Source organism: Aulostomus chinensis, chromosome 11 (genome assembly GCF_037954235.1).
Source record: "Aulostomus chinensis isolate RoL2024-O1b breed Wild chromosome 11, RoL_Achi_v1.0, whole genome shotgun sequence".
Taxonomy (NCBI): domain Eukaryota; kingdom Metazoa; phylum Chordata; class Actinopteri; order Syngnathiformes; family Aulostomidae; genus Aulostomus; species Aulostomus chinensis.
This window is the reverse complement of record NC_141330.1, coordinates 24551045-24571324: the sequence shown is the minus strand read 5'-3', so window position 1 is coordinate 24571324 and position 20280 is coordinate 24551045. Positions and strand designations below refer to the sequence as shown.

The following is a 20280-nucleotide window of genomic DNA, read 5'->3' as shown; positions in this document are numbered from 1 at the left end:
TGTGTGTGACTGAGAGGGAAAGAGAAGATGGGCTTAGTTATATACAGCTGTTGCGCAAAGCAAAATGTTTCTAAGTTGCTCACAATGTATATGCATATTCTTGGGTGTAGAACTAATTTGGATAACCGGTACCAGTATGTAAATATCAATGCTGAAAATTCAGATTTTCAAGAAGTCACTTGTGGGGTACCCCAAGGGTCAGTCCTTGGACCCAAAATTTTTCATTCTCTATTTAAATGCTATTTGTAGAGCATCTGAAGTGCTACATTATGCAATATTTGCTGATGACAGTAATTTGTTTTGCTCGCATAAAGTTCTGAATGCACTTTTGGATATAGTCAAAAGGGAATTGTATAATTTAAGAAAATCGTTTGATTAATGATGTACAAATACAGAGAGTGTATGAAAACAAATTTTCGGGTGTTATGAAAGACCATAGAGACCATAAATTAAACTGGAAATCCCATAGAAATTATATTAAATCAAAAATATCAAAATCTGTTGCAGTACTCCATATAACTAGGGACATCTTAGCCCAAAAATCATAATTAAGTTTGTAGTCATCACTTATTCTCCCTTATATTACATATTGTATAGCGATATGGTGAAATACTTCTAAAACTAATACAAATTGTATTTTCTTGCTGCAAGAAAGAGCCATAAGACTGGTTAATGAAGTTCATGATGCACACCCCACTAACGTTGTTTGTACACTCTCAGAATTTGAAATTAATGGCCTATTCCAGTTACTGTATAGAGCACATTGTAGAACACTTCCAATCTGTATCTAAGTTTTCCTCACAAAGAGGGTAAGTACCTACCCACTGAAGGGAAATTACATTTTTGAAAGGAAATGGGCAAGAACGAACATGAAAAGTAGAAACGTGTCAGTGTATGGAGTGAAGTTATGGAATGATTGTGGCATTGAATTGAAAGAAAGCAAAAAATATGGGTACATTTAAGACAATATTGAAAACCAAATCATCAGAAAGTTATTTGTATATTTTTCTAGTGTGTTACCTCTGGAAAAAAATGAGAAAGGCAGAAAAGTTGAAAAGACAGAAAAAGGGATGAAGAATATTTTTAATTGAGTTCATTTGTAATATTTTAAAGTCACCGCTACCAGTCTTTTTTTTTTTTTTTTTTGACGATATTGAATTCATGTTTTTAAAAAGGGTAGAAAAATAAGCTTAGGCTTCAGTCTACACCTTTTTTCGGTTAAAGAAAATGGAATGAAAATGATTGTAAACTAAACTAAACAATGTACTCTGAACACACTTTGTCCCAACCTGTCAGAACTATAGATGTGATGCTTGATCAGGAATATTGGAATCAAGTGCAAATACGGCCGTATTCACTGACTGGATTTTGGAATGATGGTGTTGATGCAACTACCAGTCCATATTCCATCCCATCGCTTGCACTGGATCTCCCACTGTTAAGAAACATGGAGCCTGATCCATACATAAATTAAAAAAAAAAAAAAAAATCATTTCAAATACATTGAAATTAATGTTGGGATTAAATCGAAAAAAAAATTAACAATGGATTTAATAAATGTATCAACAATTTATATTGGAATTGATCAGAGCTGAAAAGTGGATGCATGCATCTCATGTCTGAACCTGAGATATTTTCTTTTGTGTTCTGCTGAATCCTGCTGACTCCTGGGTTTTGGGTGGGCCCGCTTATCACTGGTGTACACTATTTGCCCTGTAGGTTTCCTTTTTTATTTTTGGTTCTTGTTGTTCTTTAAAAGATGTTTTCATTATTTGGTCCATGGTTTGGGGCAGTTCCTTTTAGTTTGAACAAGCACTGTGAAAATGTTTAATGTACCGTGAAATTTAGAGGCAGGCTGGAAGCACTCAGGTTTGCTTTATTTTGTCAGGCCTCAAATCCAATGTTTACCTTTGCCTGCCTTGTTACTCCCTTTGCCAGGTGTACCAAGGCGTTCGTGTTGGTGGGCTGAATATGAGTCTGAAATCCTCTCAGAATAAAGGTGCTCCCCACTTTCCCCATGATTACCCAGACTGCCCTGCTGGAGTTCGTTATCAGGAAGAGCAGGAGACTGAACTCCTCAACAAGTTCAAAAGGTCAGAAACCAAAGTAGCCGTGTGACTGGTGTCAGACACATATCTGCCTATTCTTGGGAGGGGCTGTCTCAGTTCATGTCTTGTGCTGCCAAAATCTTTGTGTTTCCTGTAATATTCTTTTGGCATATTGTTAGTATGACAGCCTGCTGATGGGAAACAGGATCTGAAGAACTTGCCTGGAATAAAGAAGTCAGTTGAGATGTTTTTAACGATGTATTCATATATCAACAATTTGAAAACTTAAAATGACCCCTTCAGTTGTGAGGCAAATGTTTCAGTTAAATAAACGTTTGTTGAGGTGATTATGGGAACATTTTAGATGTTTTGCCCTGGTGGGCGTCACTGTATGACAGTAAAATTGCCTGCCAGTAAAAAGCGAAATGTCCTGGTGGCTTGTAAGTAGTCAGATTGTCAGTGGATTGGATGTTTTGATAGAGAAAAGCTCTCCAAAGCTCTGACCCTAGATAATTTCCATAATGCAGAATGCTCCGTCCATGCAGATGAGATGGTAATAAGGCTCCGTGCTCATCTCCGACTATTCCTTGCTCAGCAGTCAGGGGTTGTCACATAAATTGTCAAGGTTGCCCCCTCAGTTTCACAAGGGTCTGACCTTTTGACCTCTTCTGTAGGCGTCCACCCGCCAAAAGAACCAATTACATTAAACAAGGCTGTCTGGCTCCGTTCTGTTGCCCATGGCAACAGCTGGCTGAGGAGTGGGAGCTCATCGGGAGGGGAGGAGGAAGAGGAGGAGAGGAGAGAGAAGGACACAGTCAGACTCAAAGCCCAGCAGAGGCTGACACAGTGATGGAAGAGATGACATCACAGCAAGATGTCACTATGATGAAGCCTCAAATCCCCTTCACTGTTCTGAGGTAAATGTTTAGTTTTTTTCCCCATTGAATTCAAATTTGTGATTCATACTGATTTCCCTTCATCTTGTCATATTGTTAAAATAAACTCCTGATTGAGTAAACACACTCTCACTTCTCGGCCCCTGCTTACATTATCCATCCCGCACATGTCAATCACATTTGTAACAATCGTAATCTGGTTGACTTTTCCCTTGACTACAAGGGTGCAGTTTTGCCTCCAATCACCTCTTCTTTCCAGTTTTTATTCAAGAGACCTCAGCACAGCTTTTGACAGTCTTGATTCATGGCTCTTCTCCAGTCTGCCTCCTTTTCATCATAATGTCCCAGATGAGAATACTACAACTACATCAAGCCTTGAATTGCTGCAATACATCAGAGATTAGTAGAGGGGAAGAGTTGCATCACACAAGCTTTGAGAAATGGAAACAATAAGTTAACCCTCCAGTTGCTGCCTTGTTTTTCAGCATTTGGAAAAACAATAACCTTTGCAGGTTCAATGAAAACGCGACATTCCTTTTGAATAATTTTTTTCGAGAAACTAATATTTTTACTTTTGATTTCTAGGAACAGGAAGTCTTTGCGGCTGCTGTCTGGTTGGTGCCGACCCACTACGTCTAAAGGTCAGAGGCCATCCCGTGTCGGGCAGATGCCACATCTTGATTGTGCAGTGGCTCAATCATTTGTTGAGGCCCACCGGATGAGAGTGGTTTGGGTACGATTGTCGCTGCTTTCGAAAGGGAAACCAGAGCTCCATGCCATGGTGTGTGTGCCAACCGCAGAGGACCTGATGCTGCTAAATAAAGGCCCAGGCAGCAGCGGCCCTCAGGAGACACCTCACAAGGACCACTTTAAATGTAGAATAAAGCGGCAGAAAAAGGGTACCAAGAAAGCTGCTGCATCCACTCAATTTGATGAAACCAAATGTAAAGGGTCAGATGGTCTCACTGTCAGTAAACCAAACCTCACCACATGTAAAGACCCCCAATCACCCCCCCCACCTTCCTCTGATCTTGTGCTTGGTTTATGGCCAGATCCCCTGCCAAGTGTCACCTCTCACTGCTCCCGGGTGACTCTGGGCTGGGTCACTCAGGCGGACTTCTCCTTGGCTGCAGGCTGCGGTGAAGCTCTGGGGTTTGTCAGTGTCACTGGTCTCCTCAACACCCTCCTCAGCCAGCAGGCAGAACACCGAGGAGTTGTGCTGCTGCGTGACCCCACGTCTCTCCAGTATCGCTTTAGTAAAATCAACATAGAGGTGTGATCTGAGTATATTTTGAACTTAAGGGGTCACATTTGCATGATGCTTCATCCGTGCAGTAGTCTGACAGAAATTCTGTGCCCTGATTGTTGCCTCTGTGGACCATGTGGTCATCTTTTTCTGTGTTGGCTGAAGATGTAATGACATGTGGAGCACGAGGGCAAGTAAGCTGGTTAATGATGAATATTTTACTTTGAAAAGAGTTGCTCTCATTATTGGAGTTGAATGTGACGTCTGTCACAAAGATGCTCACCAAATTAATCAGTCTGCTACTTAAACTGGAAAAACTGATTTAAGTTAAATTTGTTGAGCCATTTTGCAACCGGCATTCCAAAATGAATTCATTTGTTCTACATCCATTTATCGCGTATCCAGACTAATGTTGCTGATAGAAGTATTTATTTTGTTTTATTTTGTTCATAGCGTCCGAATTTTATCAAATGAATGGGTTTGAATTTCACAGATGATGGACTTCTGTTTAGAAATGGGACAGCAATGAAACACTTTTGTTTGAATACAAAGCAATAAAGTACCCATCATGCATTGATTGAATGTGCTGTGTAGATGATTATTTACTCTTGACTTTCACCAGTAGACAAATGCAGCTCCTGACACTGCATTGCACAATATGGTGTGGCACTTTAACATTGATTCTATATTTAGGTCCTCGGGCATGAACACTGTATTCTTACACATCCCATAATGTGTAGGTGGCAGATAAGACTTTTGTTGCTTGGCAACATGAAAGTTTGGGAGCAGTCGAGTATGTAGTCTGAGGTTTATTTGAGATGGAGTGCTGCCGGTGAGCAAGAGCTTTTTAGACGAGAGCTGTTGGAAATGTTCTCAGTGGTGATAACTTACGCCAAAACAAATCAGACCTGAAACAATGTGAGAAACCTCTGCAAACCAGCCACAAAGGAACGCAACTTATGTAAACCAGCTATGATTGACAGAATAAATCAACCAAGATAAACATCAAATATGCCTCATGGTGCTTGCTCATCTCTCAACATCCCACACCATTAGGGGGCGGAAGTGTACTTCATTTGATTTATTTATTCAATTAATTAAAAGGGAAGGCAATTTAAAGGAAGTCCTTTATGTAGTTTCAAATTTGATGCAGGAATCAGCTCCTACCAATAACCCTGCAAGAAAGACCTCTCACACATGAGAACAGAAATGTTTCAAGGATAGCTGGAGCCATCAACAGGTTTCAACATTAGTATGGACAACAACGTTGACTGCTATCAAATGATGCATGTGCCATTTAATTTATATTCAAGACATTGTTGAAATACCCAAGAAGACACATAAACACGCAGATCCACTCGAGAACGACAGATGTGTCTGTTCCTATCACTCGTCTGTCTGGCCAGCTCTGTTGCACATGAGTTTGGCTGCCAGGGATCTGCCGTGTGCTGGCGTTTTTGCCTTAGGCTGCACTTTGTCTGTGCGACTCCTCCCTGAGAACACAGACAGAACAGGCTCATTAGATGGACCCTGGTGCCAATATTACCCGTCAGGTAAATCCAAGGTTACTGGCAGCAGAATCATGCTGTCACTGCCTGCTACTCAGTACACAATCTTCAATGATAATACTATATGTTAACATGCAAACAGAGAAAGCTGATTAAAAATGATCCAAATCCTACCAGGAATCTTATCCATGGCAATAAAATTGCGATCTTGCTGTTTTGTTTTTGGCCTGTTTCGAGCTATCAGGAAAACTCCGAGGAATGACAGTAGGCAACTGAGGAGAAAAGTGAGGAGAGCAGCTGCCATTTCACAGTAAATGCCACATATTCATAAAGTGCAGTAAACCAAGGAGTTATTGAATGCTTACCCAAAAAGGAACATAAAAATATTCAGTAATGCCAAGCCTTCAAATTCCTGGTAAAATACAATCCCTGTCAAATGAAAAAACACAACAAAATTAAATTCATTTCTCAAGCAATGGGACTACTTTCTGGAATTTGTTTTCAGTCCTATAAACTGAGCATATATATATATATATATATATATATATATATATATATATATATATATATATATATATATATATATATATATATATATATATAATTGATGTGTGACATTTGTACAAGCAACACAGAATCAGTGCAAGGTCTCTGATTGCCCTTAAAGTATCCAGTATGAAAACAACTGAAGCAACCAGGCATCAGTTCAGCTTGTAGTGTCCTGACATTTCCTGTGCTCACTTCCCTGTCCACACGTATACCGCTGACAACTACAACAGTAATTTTCTTCAGTGTGGAGCAAACCTAATTTTAAAGTAGAAATCCACCCCCGGATGCGCTCCTGCTGCCAGACACATCAGTTATTTGTTATCCAGTGCATCGTGGCTTCTATGTGTATGTGGACTAAGACAAATAGTAATACCAGTATCAGGAGATACTTGTGGCTCTGCTTCCTTCATGATTGATTTTTCTCCTGTAGTGTGAGTTCTTGTTTTAAGAGACTGACCTCAGCAGCTGATGTTTACTGTTGATGTTTTGGGCTGATGGAACATTTTCTACTGTGAGGCACACAACAGATACTATTAATGTAAGAATGACTCACTGTCAAGATTAAATTTATATCCTAATAAACTCGCAGTGTCTTCTGAGAAAGGCTTTCTTCATTCTTTTTGAAGGTAACGAATAATATAACTGTGAGGATGATAAAGATCTGACCTACATGCTATAAATACTGTTGAATTTCCACTGAGCAAGAACTCCTGAGTGGTTTACAGTGAATCACTAATTTGGTGAGAATGGCAACAATATTAGCTGCCATGCAATTCTTAAAGGTTAATGTTGTTGTAATTATTCTCATAATATCCCACTCGTGCACAACCATCTATTTGCCATGTTCAGCCATATGAATTAATGAATTATAATTTCATTTTCTGGGGGCGGCATGGCTCAGAGGTAAAGTGGCCATCTAATAACCAAAGGTGACCATGTCAAAGTACCCTTGAGCAAGATACTGAACCTCTAACTGCTCCTGATGGCCCTGAGTGCACTGGCGACCTGTCCAGGGTGAACCCCACCTCTTACCCGTTGTCAGCTGGGATAGGCTCCATCCCCCCCCATGACCCTTAATGGATAAGCAATATAGAAAATGGATGGATGGATAGTTTCATTAAAAAAAAACAGTTTTCTATAGCGGTTTGCTGATACAGTTTTCAGAACACTTTATGTAAATAGGAGGATATGAAGGTATTTGGTGTGCTAGAGATGACCGTAAGAAAAAAACATGTCACCCAGCACAACAGTGTGGTATTACAGCTTATAGATGGTAATTTGTCGGTTTGTTGGTCTAAGCTAATATATCCAAACATCCGTTAAATGGACTGTCATAAAATCCTGTAAAGAAATCAGTGGTGCTTGCTGGATGAATCCTAAAGGTACTGGTGATCCCCTCTAGCAGTTGTTCACCTACTCAGTGAAAAGCATCTGCTGAGGGAACGGTACTAAGTTTATTACACTTTCACGATTTTACTTTGGCAGCACAGTGAGGGGGACATTTGTGGTTTGAGAGAGGTAGGTGGGATATTGTGGGATGCAAACATTCATGTTCCCCTCAGGATAAATCCTCATAGTGATCATGAATCTATATTTATCTATTCATGCTAGTAGATAACTAACATGGTTCTTCTCCACTATTTTCATGTATGGAAAAATGTTAAAAATTAGCCTCGCACTAATTAGGAAGATGGTAATGGGGTTTCAGATGAAGCTGCAGCTGTATGTGTGGATTAGGCCATTGTTCAGGTTACTGAAGGAACCGCTAAACCAGTGCTAAGATGGGACCCATTAACAGGTTTTAAATTTTCTTCGGTCATTGATAAGAATTATACGCTGCGCAAACTTTTTTCATTCTGGACCCTAAATAAGGCGCAGAGTTTTGTTAATTTGAGAATGAGACTTTTTCCTCTGAAAAATGAACTAGAAACAAATACAAATTTATGGTGCTAATAATTATATGATAAATCATTAGATCTACACATCAAAGGTCAGAACAGTGATGTTGCATCAGACCTCTTGTTGAGATGTTAAATTAAAGGTCGATTAAAAGGACTTCTGAATAATACTAATGGATCCCTTGGCATCCCTGGGGCTCACTTTGAAATTACCCGATTAAGAGAACATCAGGGTTTAGCAACACAGATAACACTTGGCAGGATCTCTACAACTGCATCCAGCCCTGTCCTTTAAACGGTGAGTACAGCTGTATGGTTAGCATACCTGCAAGAATGGCACTTGCAGTGAAAAACACGAAGTTGATAGGGACCACCTCTGTGGCATCAAACATTTTCATTGCTTGATTGAGAAATCTGCGGTGAAAGAAAGAAGATTTGAAGCTTGCAGTGAACACGATGACCTTTGTTACAGTGGCAATGTGTAGTAGACTTTTCATCCATCATAATAACACACTCATTTCTTCAAGACCTGGGAAGGCAAAATTGCATGTAGTCTGCAAATAGATTGAGCATGTGGACAGAGAAGAGATATAAAAAATCACTAACTTGATCTGGAAGGCACAGGAGGCGACCATGATTACAAGCATGACGTAGAAGATGGGGTAGATGAGCTGCAGCTGCCCCTTTATTGACTCCGTGATCATCCCTGAAACAGCTTTGACTGAGATGACTGTCAGAGACGCTGCAGCAACACAGAGGCAACAGATCGTTTCAGCACTGAGTCGTACAACTTCTAGCTTTCCCAGAGGTTCACACTGGTGTGTAGTCTGCTATTGAGTTACAGGCACTTCACAGATCTTTACAGAGATGATAACAGGGCACGGGTCCATTTTTGGTAGCCAGGCAACAAAACAAATCTGGCTACCTAAACTGGTTTAATCCATAACCTGTGTGCCCTTACTCAGACAGCATCTATTTGTTCATACCAAGCAGGGCCACCAGCAGCATCACAACGACAACATGCTTCATGTTCCTCATCTTGTACAGATAGAGCAGGATGAAAAATAGGATGGCCTCTATAAACTGTTGAGAGAGAGAGAGAGAGAGAGAGAGAGAGAGAGAGAGGGAGGACAGGGGAAGGTTAATTCATGCAGGATCCATTTCCTCAAACTTTGCACAGAAAATGAAAATCAGAAGTACCCTGGAACTGTGCTGACCACTTTATCTGTGTAACAGAGTGCTGTTTGTACGCAGTGAGTGTCACATTTTAATTAAAACAAATGACGGCGGCAAAAAAAATGAAATGAATTCCTGGTCTTTAATGAGAAGTGCCCAGGGCTGTCCTTGTGAGTCCAGTAGCATTCAACTGTTCAAGGACCTTTGCTGAAACACCACAGAGCCCTAATGGTTAGAATAAGAAAAAAATACCAAATAGAATTGAGGAAATACAGGCAAGCTGACCTTTAGATGTCTCTGAAAACATACCTGTGCCTCCTTTATTAACAGGCTCTGTCATTAGTCTTCTGGCCATATCAAAATGAATTTAAAAAGGCATTTGTTATTGACTTATTATTACACATTCACATTTGCACATACACACACGCGCGCGCACAATCACACTCACACACACACACACACACACACAATGAATGTGAATGACACAAAGTCGTTTAACAGTCTGAGTCCTTCCAGATGAAATCACTGCTTTACAATATGACCTTAGCAAAAATAATGAGAATACAGTGATGGATATTTCATTTTCCTCTGATTAATGACCATCCACAGTTAATTACTTACTGGAGGTTGTTTCAATGCAGGCTGACGGGTATTCACATCACAATGCATTGGCTCGAATGAAAAACAGCAACCCTTTTATACACCATCAGTCATTGCAGCCAGAGGCAGCTTGACTATCTCAGTTTGAAAACATCTATCCATCCATCTGTATGCCCCTAAATTAAAAAAGGATATCTTATGAAACATGAAAGATAAATGTTTGAGTGTGTGCTTGAATCAGTTTGAAAACTGCTAATTCAGGGGTTTAGTGAGAAATATGATTGAGAAAAATACTGCTTCCTTCCTTCACATTCTGTTTCCATCACTAGCTGACACTTCTGGAAAACTATGAGATGTTTACTGCTTATTTCCACCTGTGCACAAGTAATTAGTTGTCACACAAACTGTGAAGGGATTTAAATTAAATGAAACCTCTTTTCCTAATATTTAGGATTTAGTTTTGGTGTGATTTGATGCATTTATAGGTCGCCACACCAATGATAGCGGTGTGTTTTCAGGTGTCTCGTCCATCCATCTGTCCCACTGCTGTTAACACAATATCTCAGGAAACCCTACAGAGAATTTCGTCAAATTTGCCACAAACGTCCACTGGGATTTGAGGATGACCTGAAAAAAATTGTTGGTGGTCAAAGGTCAAAGGGCATGAGGACAGGCGTACATCATGGTGGTATACAACCATGATGTGGTATTCTTTAAGTGTTTATTACACCCACAGAAAAAACACATTTCTAATTGTCTCAACAAGCTCTCCAAAAATATGACTTTACATGAAGTTATTGGAGGAAATAGTGGATCATATAGTATGTGTGTGTGAGCAGAAATGAAATAGGAGCTGCATGGTCTTCAACTTTTTGTTTCCTGAATAACAGATCACAGGTGTCACACTTTCTAGTACCGAGCAGTGCTTCTCTTCACTCTTCACTCTTGAGTTACACAGAGGGCTGTACTTCTGCTGCTTTTTAGGTTTAACCTAAAAGGTGGAAAACACAGAGCTCCCGCACTGTTGACAGCTTTGGGATCAACTGAAAAACATCAGGATGTGACTTTTGTTGCAGATTTCTTGCTTTAAAAACATCTAAGGTGTGTTTTTCCGCCGCGTTTGGATCAAACATTTACATTTTTGTTGCGAGTTTTGGAGAAAAGCAGTTTTTTTTTTCTCCTCAGTACCGCATCAATCACTATGGTAACGGCTATGTTTATGCCATCCATGCCTAAGGTGAAAATAAAGTAGGAGAGCACACTGATGACTGTAAATGTACCTCCAGATGGTGAGGTGAATATTTTTTGAAAAAGGATTTGTTTACTTCGTCACAGACACGACCCAAGTGTGCAGGGCAGAACTGAGGACTCTCATGGGAACAGAGAGGTTATCTTCATCCTACCAGGTCACATTTTCAGTCCACTTAAACTCTTTTGGGACAAATTCAATTAACCTCGAAGAGAGGTCTTCATCTCTCTTACTCCCCTCTACAAGGAGATTAAAGGTCACCGTAAGAGAAACTCATGTCAGAACGGCAGTAGACAACGATAGGCTTGTCATTGCTGCGATGTCAACACAAATTTAAGAACCAATTTGGAAATAAAAACAGCAGGAACAGGTGTACAGACTCACACAAAAATACATCGGTGAATATGACGTGTTTTAAAGGGTGACATACAATGTATAGCAGGAAGTGCCAGCTGACAGTATAGTACTGGACCAGATGAGCTGTGATATGTGTGGAAGTGTGAGGGGCAAAGGTCACCAGGAGATATGTTCCCGTTATTGCCAGGGTGCCTCCTGAGGAGAGAGAGGGAGAGAGAGAGAGAGAGAGAGAGAGAGAGAGAGAGAGAGAGAGAGATGAAAATATTTTCACACTGGCTGCGCGCTTCTAGTGTGATTCTTGAAGAAGTAATGCAAACGGTAACCTTAGATGATTTTCTAGTTTGCAAAATTGTTGAATCTGTAATATCTGTAATACATGGACACATAAAAGTGTTTTTAATTGAGGGATGTTTTACAGCAAGATTCATTCAGAAATATGACATTGTTCTAGCAGGAGGGTTTTATTTTTGTAATTACAAATCTTCAGTTTTGATTGTTCTCTTGCTCTGTCTATGGTTGTAAGTCAGAAAGAGCTCCAAACTGAAGCAGCTATACGTAGGGCCAATAACAAATACGATTATTCTACGTAATTATCAGTAGTAATGCTGACGTGATGGCACCATTAATTGCAGAGAATTCCCTTAAATTTTATGATTGTCCATGTAGAGGAGACTGACGCTGGAACAAACCTAACGCCAGTAGGGCTCATGCTTAGATTCAAGGGTCAAAGGACAGAGGGCCCCTGAGGCAAATAAGGGTTTTTGATTTTTGACTTGATACATAAAATTTGACTTGATTTGATAAATGCATTTGAGCATGAGCTTGTTATTCTGTGGCCTTGATCTGATTGAGGATCAGTCTTAAAACTCAGTCCATATTCAAAAGAGTTGTGTATTACCCAAAACTGTAGACGTTTTTTTTTTACATTCATCTTTCTGAAATGTATACAACAATTTATTTCTTAAAGTCGGGAATCGTTTTTCATAAACTGAAACTTAATCTCAAACTTGAAAACAACGAAAACGCAGAAACCAATTAGTGTAGCCCATCTTTTCTGCCTGTCTTTTGGCCCTTTTAACAGCAGCCGTTTTAGGATGTCATGGCGGGGGTAACACAGGCGTAATCAATCAAATGAATTATGTTTCTTTTCATTTTACATCAAAATGGTGGTTGTTTAAAGGTTCTGTGGTTATTTATCTAATCCCTTAGATTGGTGCAGACCCTGTATCACAGTGACATTTGTGTTTTAATTGCTTAGAAATACACAACAATCAGTGCATGTTAAAGAAAAAGATCATCCTTCTCTTAAAAATGTAGAAATATGGAAACAGTCTCCTTTTGTTCAAGGTTTCTTTCAGTCTAAAGTACAAGCCTCTTCTGTATGCACAGGGTGTCTGTTGTGATTTGGAACCATATGAATAAAATGTGCCGTGACTTGGATGCAGCATATTATTGAAATTATAATTCAGAAATCAAACATTCATTAGAGGAGCAATTTCAGAAGGCTCCTCAGTTGCTTCCTTCATGCCCACATGTTGCAATTTTTTCTTGGTTGTCATCTATTTATCTTCTTACACTGTTTCTCATGAAGTAGTCATGTTTTATCATGAACATCCATTGCATCCAGCTTTGTTTTGCAATAGTGAAATGCAGAGTTTACTTCTTTGTATGAATTAACTATTTTAGATTATTTCCAAAATGTGGCTGACAATGTCACTGAACAATTAGGAGAAAAGAAAGTAAACTGGAATGAATGGTAAATTTAAATTATATTAAAACCTGCAGAGCCCCGTGGCATTGATATGAACTCTCTCCCAAGCAGGTGTAATAATCATTATTGTCACAATCACATTGTTATGTCACCCTGCAGCAGAAATTGCTCCGACAAACAATAGCTTTGCAAAAAACAACATGATAGAATAGGCCTGTTGTTGGACTACATCTTTTCTTTCCACTGACAAAATCAGCCAGGTGGAAAATGGGTTTTAATTCACTCTTATAAAATCTGTAGTATGTTTCTGTCTTTGGGTGTTTTCACACTGACATATAGGATGATTTCACACTGACACGTATCCAGGAAGTCAGTTCGATGTAGCTGATCTCTGAGTGTTTGTTTACCAACGACGTCAGAAGCACGCATCGTCTCCTTGAGGAAGATCACAGATATGATGGCGCTGGCTAGAAAGTGAAAAAAATATTCCCGTTAGTCCATCCATTAAAATCATCCATTAAAACTATGCAATGCTTACCAACTCCTGTAACAGATTATCTGAGCTATAATTCTCCACACTCTTAAAACTAATCATACAATGCAGACACCTCCAACTGCAGACTGAACATCAACACCCTCTCTGTTTATTACAATACATTAATTTATCGATGTTTGCCCCTCGATAAAAAACATCATTAAGAGTTTCCATTTCTCATCACCTCATACTCTGGATTGATTTATTTTCAAATGCAACTAGACAGTTTAATTACACACAAGGTCAGACACAGCCCTGGAGTGGCCTTAGAGACAGAAAAAAAAAAACAGTGATTTGAGGCCACAAGACATAAATCATGCCCTCATTTTAATACGTTTTTTTGTTGCATATAACATTTTCATTCAATTTTATTATTTTGAAGCCACAAGATATAGCTTGTTCTTAAAAAAGGAATCAAAGCATTGGAACTAGTTGTCAAAGCATAACTTTGGCTTCAAAATCTAAAATTGCTGGCCAAAGCAGGTTTTATCTATTTTACGGCCATAAAAAAAAAAAAACACTGAGAATGAATTAAAGTATATCTCCTGTCCTGAAAGTGATGAAATTTAAGGAACACATTGCAGCTTGTGGCCTCAAAGTAACACAATTGCAGTCATAAATTAAATAATGAGGGGTTACAGGTTGCCTGAAAATATAATTTTTGTCTGTATGACCATGCTAGGGTTAGACTACATTGATGTGGAGCATGGAAATGAATTGAATGAGAAGTGATCGGGTTTTCTGAGGTAGTTTACAAAGGAAGAATGAGCTGTATCATATTCAGTCATATTCACAAAAGCACTTAGGGTTAGCTTCTATACGAATGCACTATAATACATAAATGCATGTCCAAATAAATATAAATACCTGTTATACAATGCTTGACAGTTTGACTCATATGATCAGGTCTATCAGTATGCTTCAATAAATGGAACTCATTAGCACTTCATAACAGCAGCGTCATATTACAGCAAGTTGCAATTCCATTCCCCACATGTAATGAACCCATTCATCAATATTAGAGTCAAAAACTGCGACACTGAGAAGCAATCAGTTTCACATGAGCTCAGCCTCAACTTTTCTTAATATTTCCCGGGGATATGCGCTGAACCGAGAGCAACAAATAAACACACAACACTGGGCTTTGACAGAGATGGATAGCAAGACAGGCAACGCAGACACACACCTGTCGATAAACAGGCAGGTACACAGATGAATGACCTCACAGGCACGCAGACAGATCTGCAAGCGAAACCGACCTTAGTATAACACACAGTGGCGGCTATGCTTGGGGTCCTCAATGCTTAATAGCGCTACTAAGTCGATAATTTTACATTCATTTCAAGAGTAACATTGTTAAGGATGCCTCCCACTGATATTTCAGCAGAGCCAGGTGTGCGCTGGGAGATTTTTGACACAGCTGCCGTGAGATGTTGCCAACCAAACAGATGGGTGAGCAGGTGACGGTGCACAGACAGAGACCAACTGATTGGGAAAATTGCTTCAAAATGTCATTAAAAGAGACAGGCATGCATTTTATATACAGACTGTGCCACCTTCATAAGGGGATTAGACACAGGGAATAGACAGCTCTCTATGACAGCGATACAGCGTGTCACATGTGGGATTAGCTGTGGTTCCACAGCATGACGGGTCCTTGACATGCATGTTGAACCTTGACTGCACAGCACATTAGTGGTTATTTTTGCAAATGTCACCACCAGAGTGTACATGTTCGATGGGACTACTACTCAATCCATTAACTTCTTCATTATAAGCACAAAATTGAAACATTACAGATGAATTAAAGCAAAGTGGTGGAGACATTACAGTCCAATTGGAAGTATATAAAGACTTTCCTTGGGACTGGGATGAAACTTTTAATTGTTTAATATTTCATGAAACGACTGTGTTTGCATACACATTTAGGATGCCTCCTTTGCCTCTGGGACCAGCTGGATTTAACACGTAACCATAGCAACACCATACAAAGTGAGATTCAGACGGCCTGATAAAATGAGAAATGTGGCATCAGTAGCCTCTGGGGTACACAGTCCTGACACGGTTCCTGTGTGTTTATGGAGGTGTGTGTGTGTGTGTGTGTGTGTGTGTGTGTGTGTGTGTGTGTGTGTGTGCGCGTGCATCAGATCAGTACTGCCCCACTACATGCACCCTCTCAGGAGTAATTGTTACAGTGTGGCACAGTGTATGTTTATGTCACTAAAGATAGTGAGAACACGCAAGAGTGTCAGACTACACAAAAGTGTTGGTTCAATATACTGTAGATACTATACACCAAACACACACCTTAGTCACTACAGCGCAGCAGGTCAGATGTCTCTGAGCAATGCTGATGAGGTTTGTGTTTATTTTCATTTTCCTTTGTGTATAACATGCTTTCTAACTGGGAGAGCTGAAGCTTGACTCCATTCAAGAGTATCTGGAATTATTGTTGTCATTCCTAATAAATCCCCTGGGCACTGTGGATGGGAACAGTAACTGCTTTCCATGTTGTGTCAAGACTGTCAATGCAGACGAATGACAACAGCCTTGTCTCATTCCCAGCCCCTTCCTCCTCTATTTCCAGTGTTCCACTCTGTATGTAAATCTGTCTGCTGTCTTGTTTCATTCTTACCCTCTTAGCAACCAAACCTAATTTCTTCACTTGCCATTCTGTTGTTTACTCACCCAAGGCTTCCCGTTGTCACCCCCCCCCCCCCCCCACTCTAACCCCCATCGCCCTCTGAGCTTGGAAAACTGGCAAAACAACATCACAGGTGGGACGTGAGTTAGCCTAGGGAGCATATCTGGATGACAAAATCCACAAGACCTGGCTATTCACACATGAGTGCAGCTATGCACACATGCCCGTGTGTGTGTGTGTGTTAGTGTGTGTGTGTGTGTGTGTGTGTGTGTGTGTGTGTGTGTGTGTGTGTGTGTGTGTGTGTGTGTGTGTGGGCATCTTTGCTCATTTGTGTGCAGTGTGAGTGAGTATGAGGCGACAGGTAGAGTCACGATGACTGACAGTGGCCTGTAGGTTTCCTCCTGAGCTCCACTTGTTAGTTCCAAAGCTGCAGACACACTTTTCTCTCCTTTCCCGCCTTTGTTTTCACTTTCACCTCATCACCTCTGACTTCATTAATTCCTCAAGATGCTGTTTCACGATGCACATTATCCATCCATACTCTAGCATTTAGCAATCAGTGGTCTTTCATCACATAATGATGATAGTAAAATAGTCACAGAATGTCACAGTAATGTTGCCTTTACACATAGTTAAATAATGACTTAAAGCATTTTAAAAAGTGTTTGCACTCAGAGGCAAGTGCAACAGCATTCCATGCAAAGCTAAAATGAATATTGGGCACAGACTTTTTAACAAGATTTGTGGTTTGTCTCAGTGCTTCAATCCATTCATCCTCTTGTGAGACATGGCTATATAGGAAAATCGTTTGAAGTGTCGGGGTAATAGCTGTCATTAATATCTATGAGTCACCACTATCACCTCCTGCGCTGTGAGTGATGAGTGGCAGGAGGTAAGAAGTGAACCTGTTCAATAATTAACCTGTGTTTGGAGTGTCTGCACTCAGCAGCTGCCAGCTGTAGCAACCTAGCAGGCTATGTTTTGATTGGCTAATGAAACCACCTTAGTTCATAACAGCTTGGTTCACACTCGCTGTACAAATTTGCATTTCTGGAGCTGACTGTTGGATTTATAATGTCAGAAATAATTGGAGTTCCCGAGTCAACAATAAATTTTAAGTAATGGAAATGCGTTCATCTCCTGTGTTGAAGGGTTGATGTAAGCTGGAAATGGAAATTTCTTTAACTGTTGGAGAATTATTGGAACGAGGTGCAGGTGGATGTGTAGTCATAACATCCAGAAGAGTGTACACACTGTCACCACTCAAGAGGTACAGATACTGGTGCATAAAAAAGACTTTAGTAAGAGTACTCAATCAAGCTTCTTATTCAAGTGAAAATAAAAGAAGTACTGGATTTTGAATTACAAGTACAGTACAGAGTACTGAGTCTTTTTCTGCTTTGCCTGCAGGTTTGGATGGTTTATTTTCATTTATGCCATCATTCATGTTGCCACTTCTTCTCCTCTCCTGGCATACTACAGCTGTCACCATCTTCCTACACTAGACTCAGTGTCTCTGTCGTCAACTGCCCCTAATTTGTCTGTGTTATTTTGAACAAGTGAACATGGAAGGTGTGTTCTTCAAGCTTCTTAACCTTTACTTCTTCTATGTTCTGGCATATGGCAACCATCATTTACAAACATGAACATGAAACACATCTGTTTCCCTTATTACATGTTTTATGTCATTTTTTTCTGTTGTGAATCAAAATTAACTAAAAAATTCTGTTTATGCAACCAGAAATTAAAAATATTTGTGCTAAAATGTAGGGATCTGATGGATGGCTGTCATGGTTAAATATACTGTACACTCTGGCTGCCAGACCAATGGGACTGACAGTTTGGTGTTGTTCTAAGTGGACATGGGTTAAAAACCAGGGTAGGGTGATCCCCCTACCACTGCTACAAGGGAGTCAAAATAAAAAAGTTGTTTAAAAAATTTGTGCACAGAAACCTGAAAATGTATTTAAGTACAGTTGACAAATTATTGTACTTTTTTGTCTTCCCATCTCAGGAAGTGGCACAGATACAGCACTATCAAAGCCATCTTGAGCCCCACTATCTTCATAAATCAATATTTTCTTATGCTACTGTTCCAGGAACAGCTAAACATTTTTCTCTTTTCAAAAGTTCAGCCTGAAGAGATCTGTTGATGACAGGATCAAAAGAAAAGACTTCAAGTGGCATCACATACTGTTCTTCTCTGAGGAAACAACATTTCCTCCTGGCTTTCATGCATGGATAATGTATGAGGAGAAAAAGGTTACATTTACCTATGACAGACACAGAGCCTAGTGGTGCTATGAGTGACGCTGGGGCAAAGCCATAGGCAGCAAAGTTCCCCAGTTCCCCGACCCCCATGAGAACCACACCGCACCACCAAAGCAGGGAAGTGTAGTAGGGCTTGGAGCCAAACTGAGACTGACGGATGTGGGCATATTTCTGTTAGGGAGAGAGGGAAGAACAGACTGAGGCCATTGTCATATCAAGTGGATCCAATAACAGGATAGCTGCACCAGATAAACACAGCACACAGATAAATCACAGCCAAATATGTTTACCACCTGAAAAGTAAGGTCAAATTTGAGAGATAATGCACCATTACAAAGGCTGTTACACACCGTAAAAACATTAGCACGATTAGCATTTCATCTCTGAAGATGCTTGACACCAATTAAGCAAATCAATGAGGTAGTAAGTTGTACAAGCAAATGCATAGTTTGCAGTCATTAATAATTTCTTTGTTGACAAGTGTACAGTGCTGAAACAAAAGCGAACTACTAAGCAGCTGGTTTTCAAACTAAGCTGATCATGTAACTGCAATAGACATTATTTTACAGTTATTTGAATCCCCATGTGAAAAAGATGTAAGGTGTAGATTATAGATCTCAGTCACTGACACCTCTCAGTCTGTTAAATGTTGATTGATCTATAAGTGATGAATTTATATATTATCATTTGCTAATGTATTTGCTTAAGTGACCTATGAAGCGCATGCAGAGGTCAAACAAGGTTTCTAAAATGACTTTATGTGCTGTGCCACCCTATTATAATCATGTCCACAAGCAAAGTGAAAAAAAAAATTACTCAGTTTGTATTGATGTGGCACGGTGGTGCAGTGGTCAGCACTGTCGCGTCACAGCAAGAAGGTTCTAGGTCTGAGCCCCAGCTCGAGCACGGGATCTTTCTGTGTGAGTCTCCATGTTCTCCCTGTGCCTGCGTGGGTTCTCTCTGGTACTCCAGCTTCCTCCCACAGTCCAAAGACATCAAGAGGCTGATTGATACTCTAAATTGACCGTAGGTGTGGCTGAGTGTGAATGGTTGTCTGTCTATGTGTTGGCCCTGCGATGGACTGGCGACCTGTCCAGGGTGAACCCCACCTCTCGCCCGTAGCTGCTGGGATAGGCTCCAGCCCCCATGACCCTTAACATGATAAGTGGAAGAAAATGGATGGATGGATGGAATTTGTATTGCTATCACAAAAAAAAAATAATTAGGGTGTTTATACTTCAGCGTGATTAATTTTGGTTCAAATAAACTTTATTGCTATGAAATACAAAGTCATTTCTGATATGAACACATAAGCAGGTTACATATTCTGTGCCTTGTCCATGTAAAGAAAAATCATTTTGAAGAAAACATCCTGGCTGGGAGAGAGAGTGAAAACGCTCACAGGGGAGGCGGTCTTGCAGTACTTAGAAAGAGGAAGAATTAGTCTTCACAAGCACTAAGCATCTGCTGTGTGCTGACAGTAGGGCACAACTGGATTCCAGTTCTTACCTGTATGTTGAGTGAAATGCTGATGAGGACATTCCCACAAATAGAGATGATGATTCCCAGGAGATAGGTCTGTGGAAACAAGC

General features: G+C 40.1%; 2 protein-coding genes across 2 annotated transcripts in view; one reads left to right on the top strand and one right to left on the bottom strand.

The window, feature by feature from the left end:
- Window positions 1-4767, top strand: part of pop1 (POP1 homolog, ribonuclease P/MRP subunit) — a 16730-nt gene extending 11963 nt beyond the window's left edge. The window contains exons 14-16 of the mRNA XM_086219129.1: window positions 1939-2093; window positions 2723-2965; window positions 3530-4767. Coding sequence (XP_086075255.1) covers window positions 1939-2093; window positions 2723-2965; window positions 3530-4223 — 1092 coding nt within the window. The 3' untranslated portion in view covers window positions 4224-4767. The remainder of the gene's footprint in view (window positions 1-1938; window positions 2094-2722; window positions 2966-3529) is intronic.
- A 477-nt stretch (window positions 4768-5244) lies between these two features.
- nipal2 (NIPA like domain containing 2) overlaps window positions 5245-20280 on the bottom strand; it is a 30255-nt gene continuing 15219 nt past the window's right edge. Inside the window, exons 2-11 of the mRNA XM_086219130.1 lie at window positions 20198-20266; window positions 18691-18859; window positions 13646-13705; window positions 11601-11722; window positions 9132-9228; window positions 8752-8887; window positions 8471-8559; window positions 6064-6127; window positions 5873-5970; window positions 5245-5683 (exon numbers count right to left, since the gene is read on the bottom strand). Of these exons, the coding sequence (XP_086075256.1) occupies window positions 5577-5683; window positions 5873-5970; window positions 6064-6127; window positions 8471-8559; window positions 8752-8887; window positions 9132-9228; window positions 11601-11722; window positions 13646-13705; window positions 18691-18859; window positions 20198-20266 (1011 nt within the window). The 3' untranslated portion in view covers window positions 5245-5576. The remainder of the gene's footprint in view (window positions 5684-5872; window positions 5971-6063; window positions 6128-8470; window positions 8560-8751; window positions 8888-9131; window positions 9229-11600; window positions 11723-13645; window positions 13706-18690; window positions 18860-20197; window positions 20267-20280) is intronic.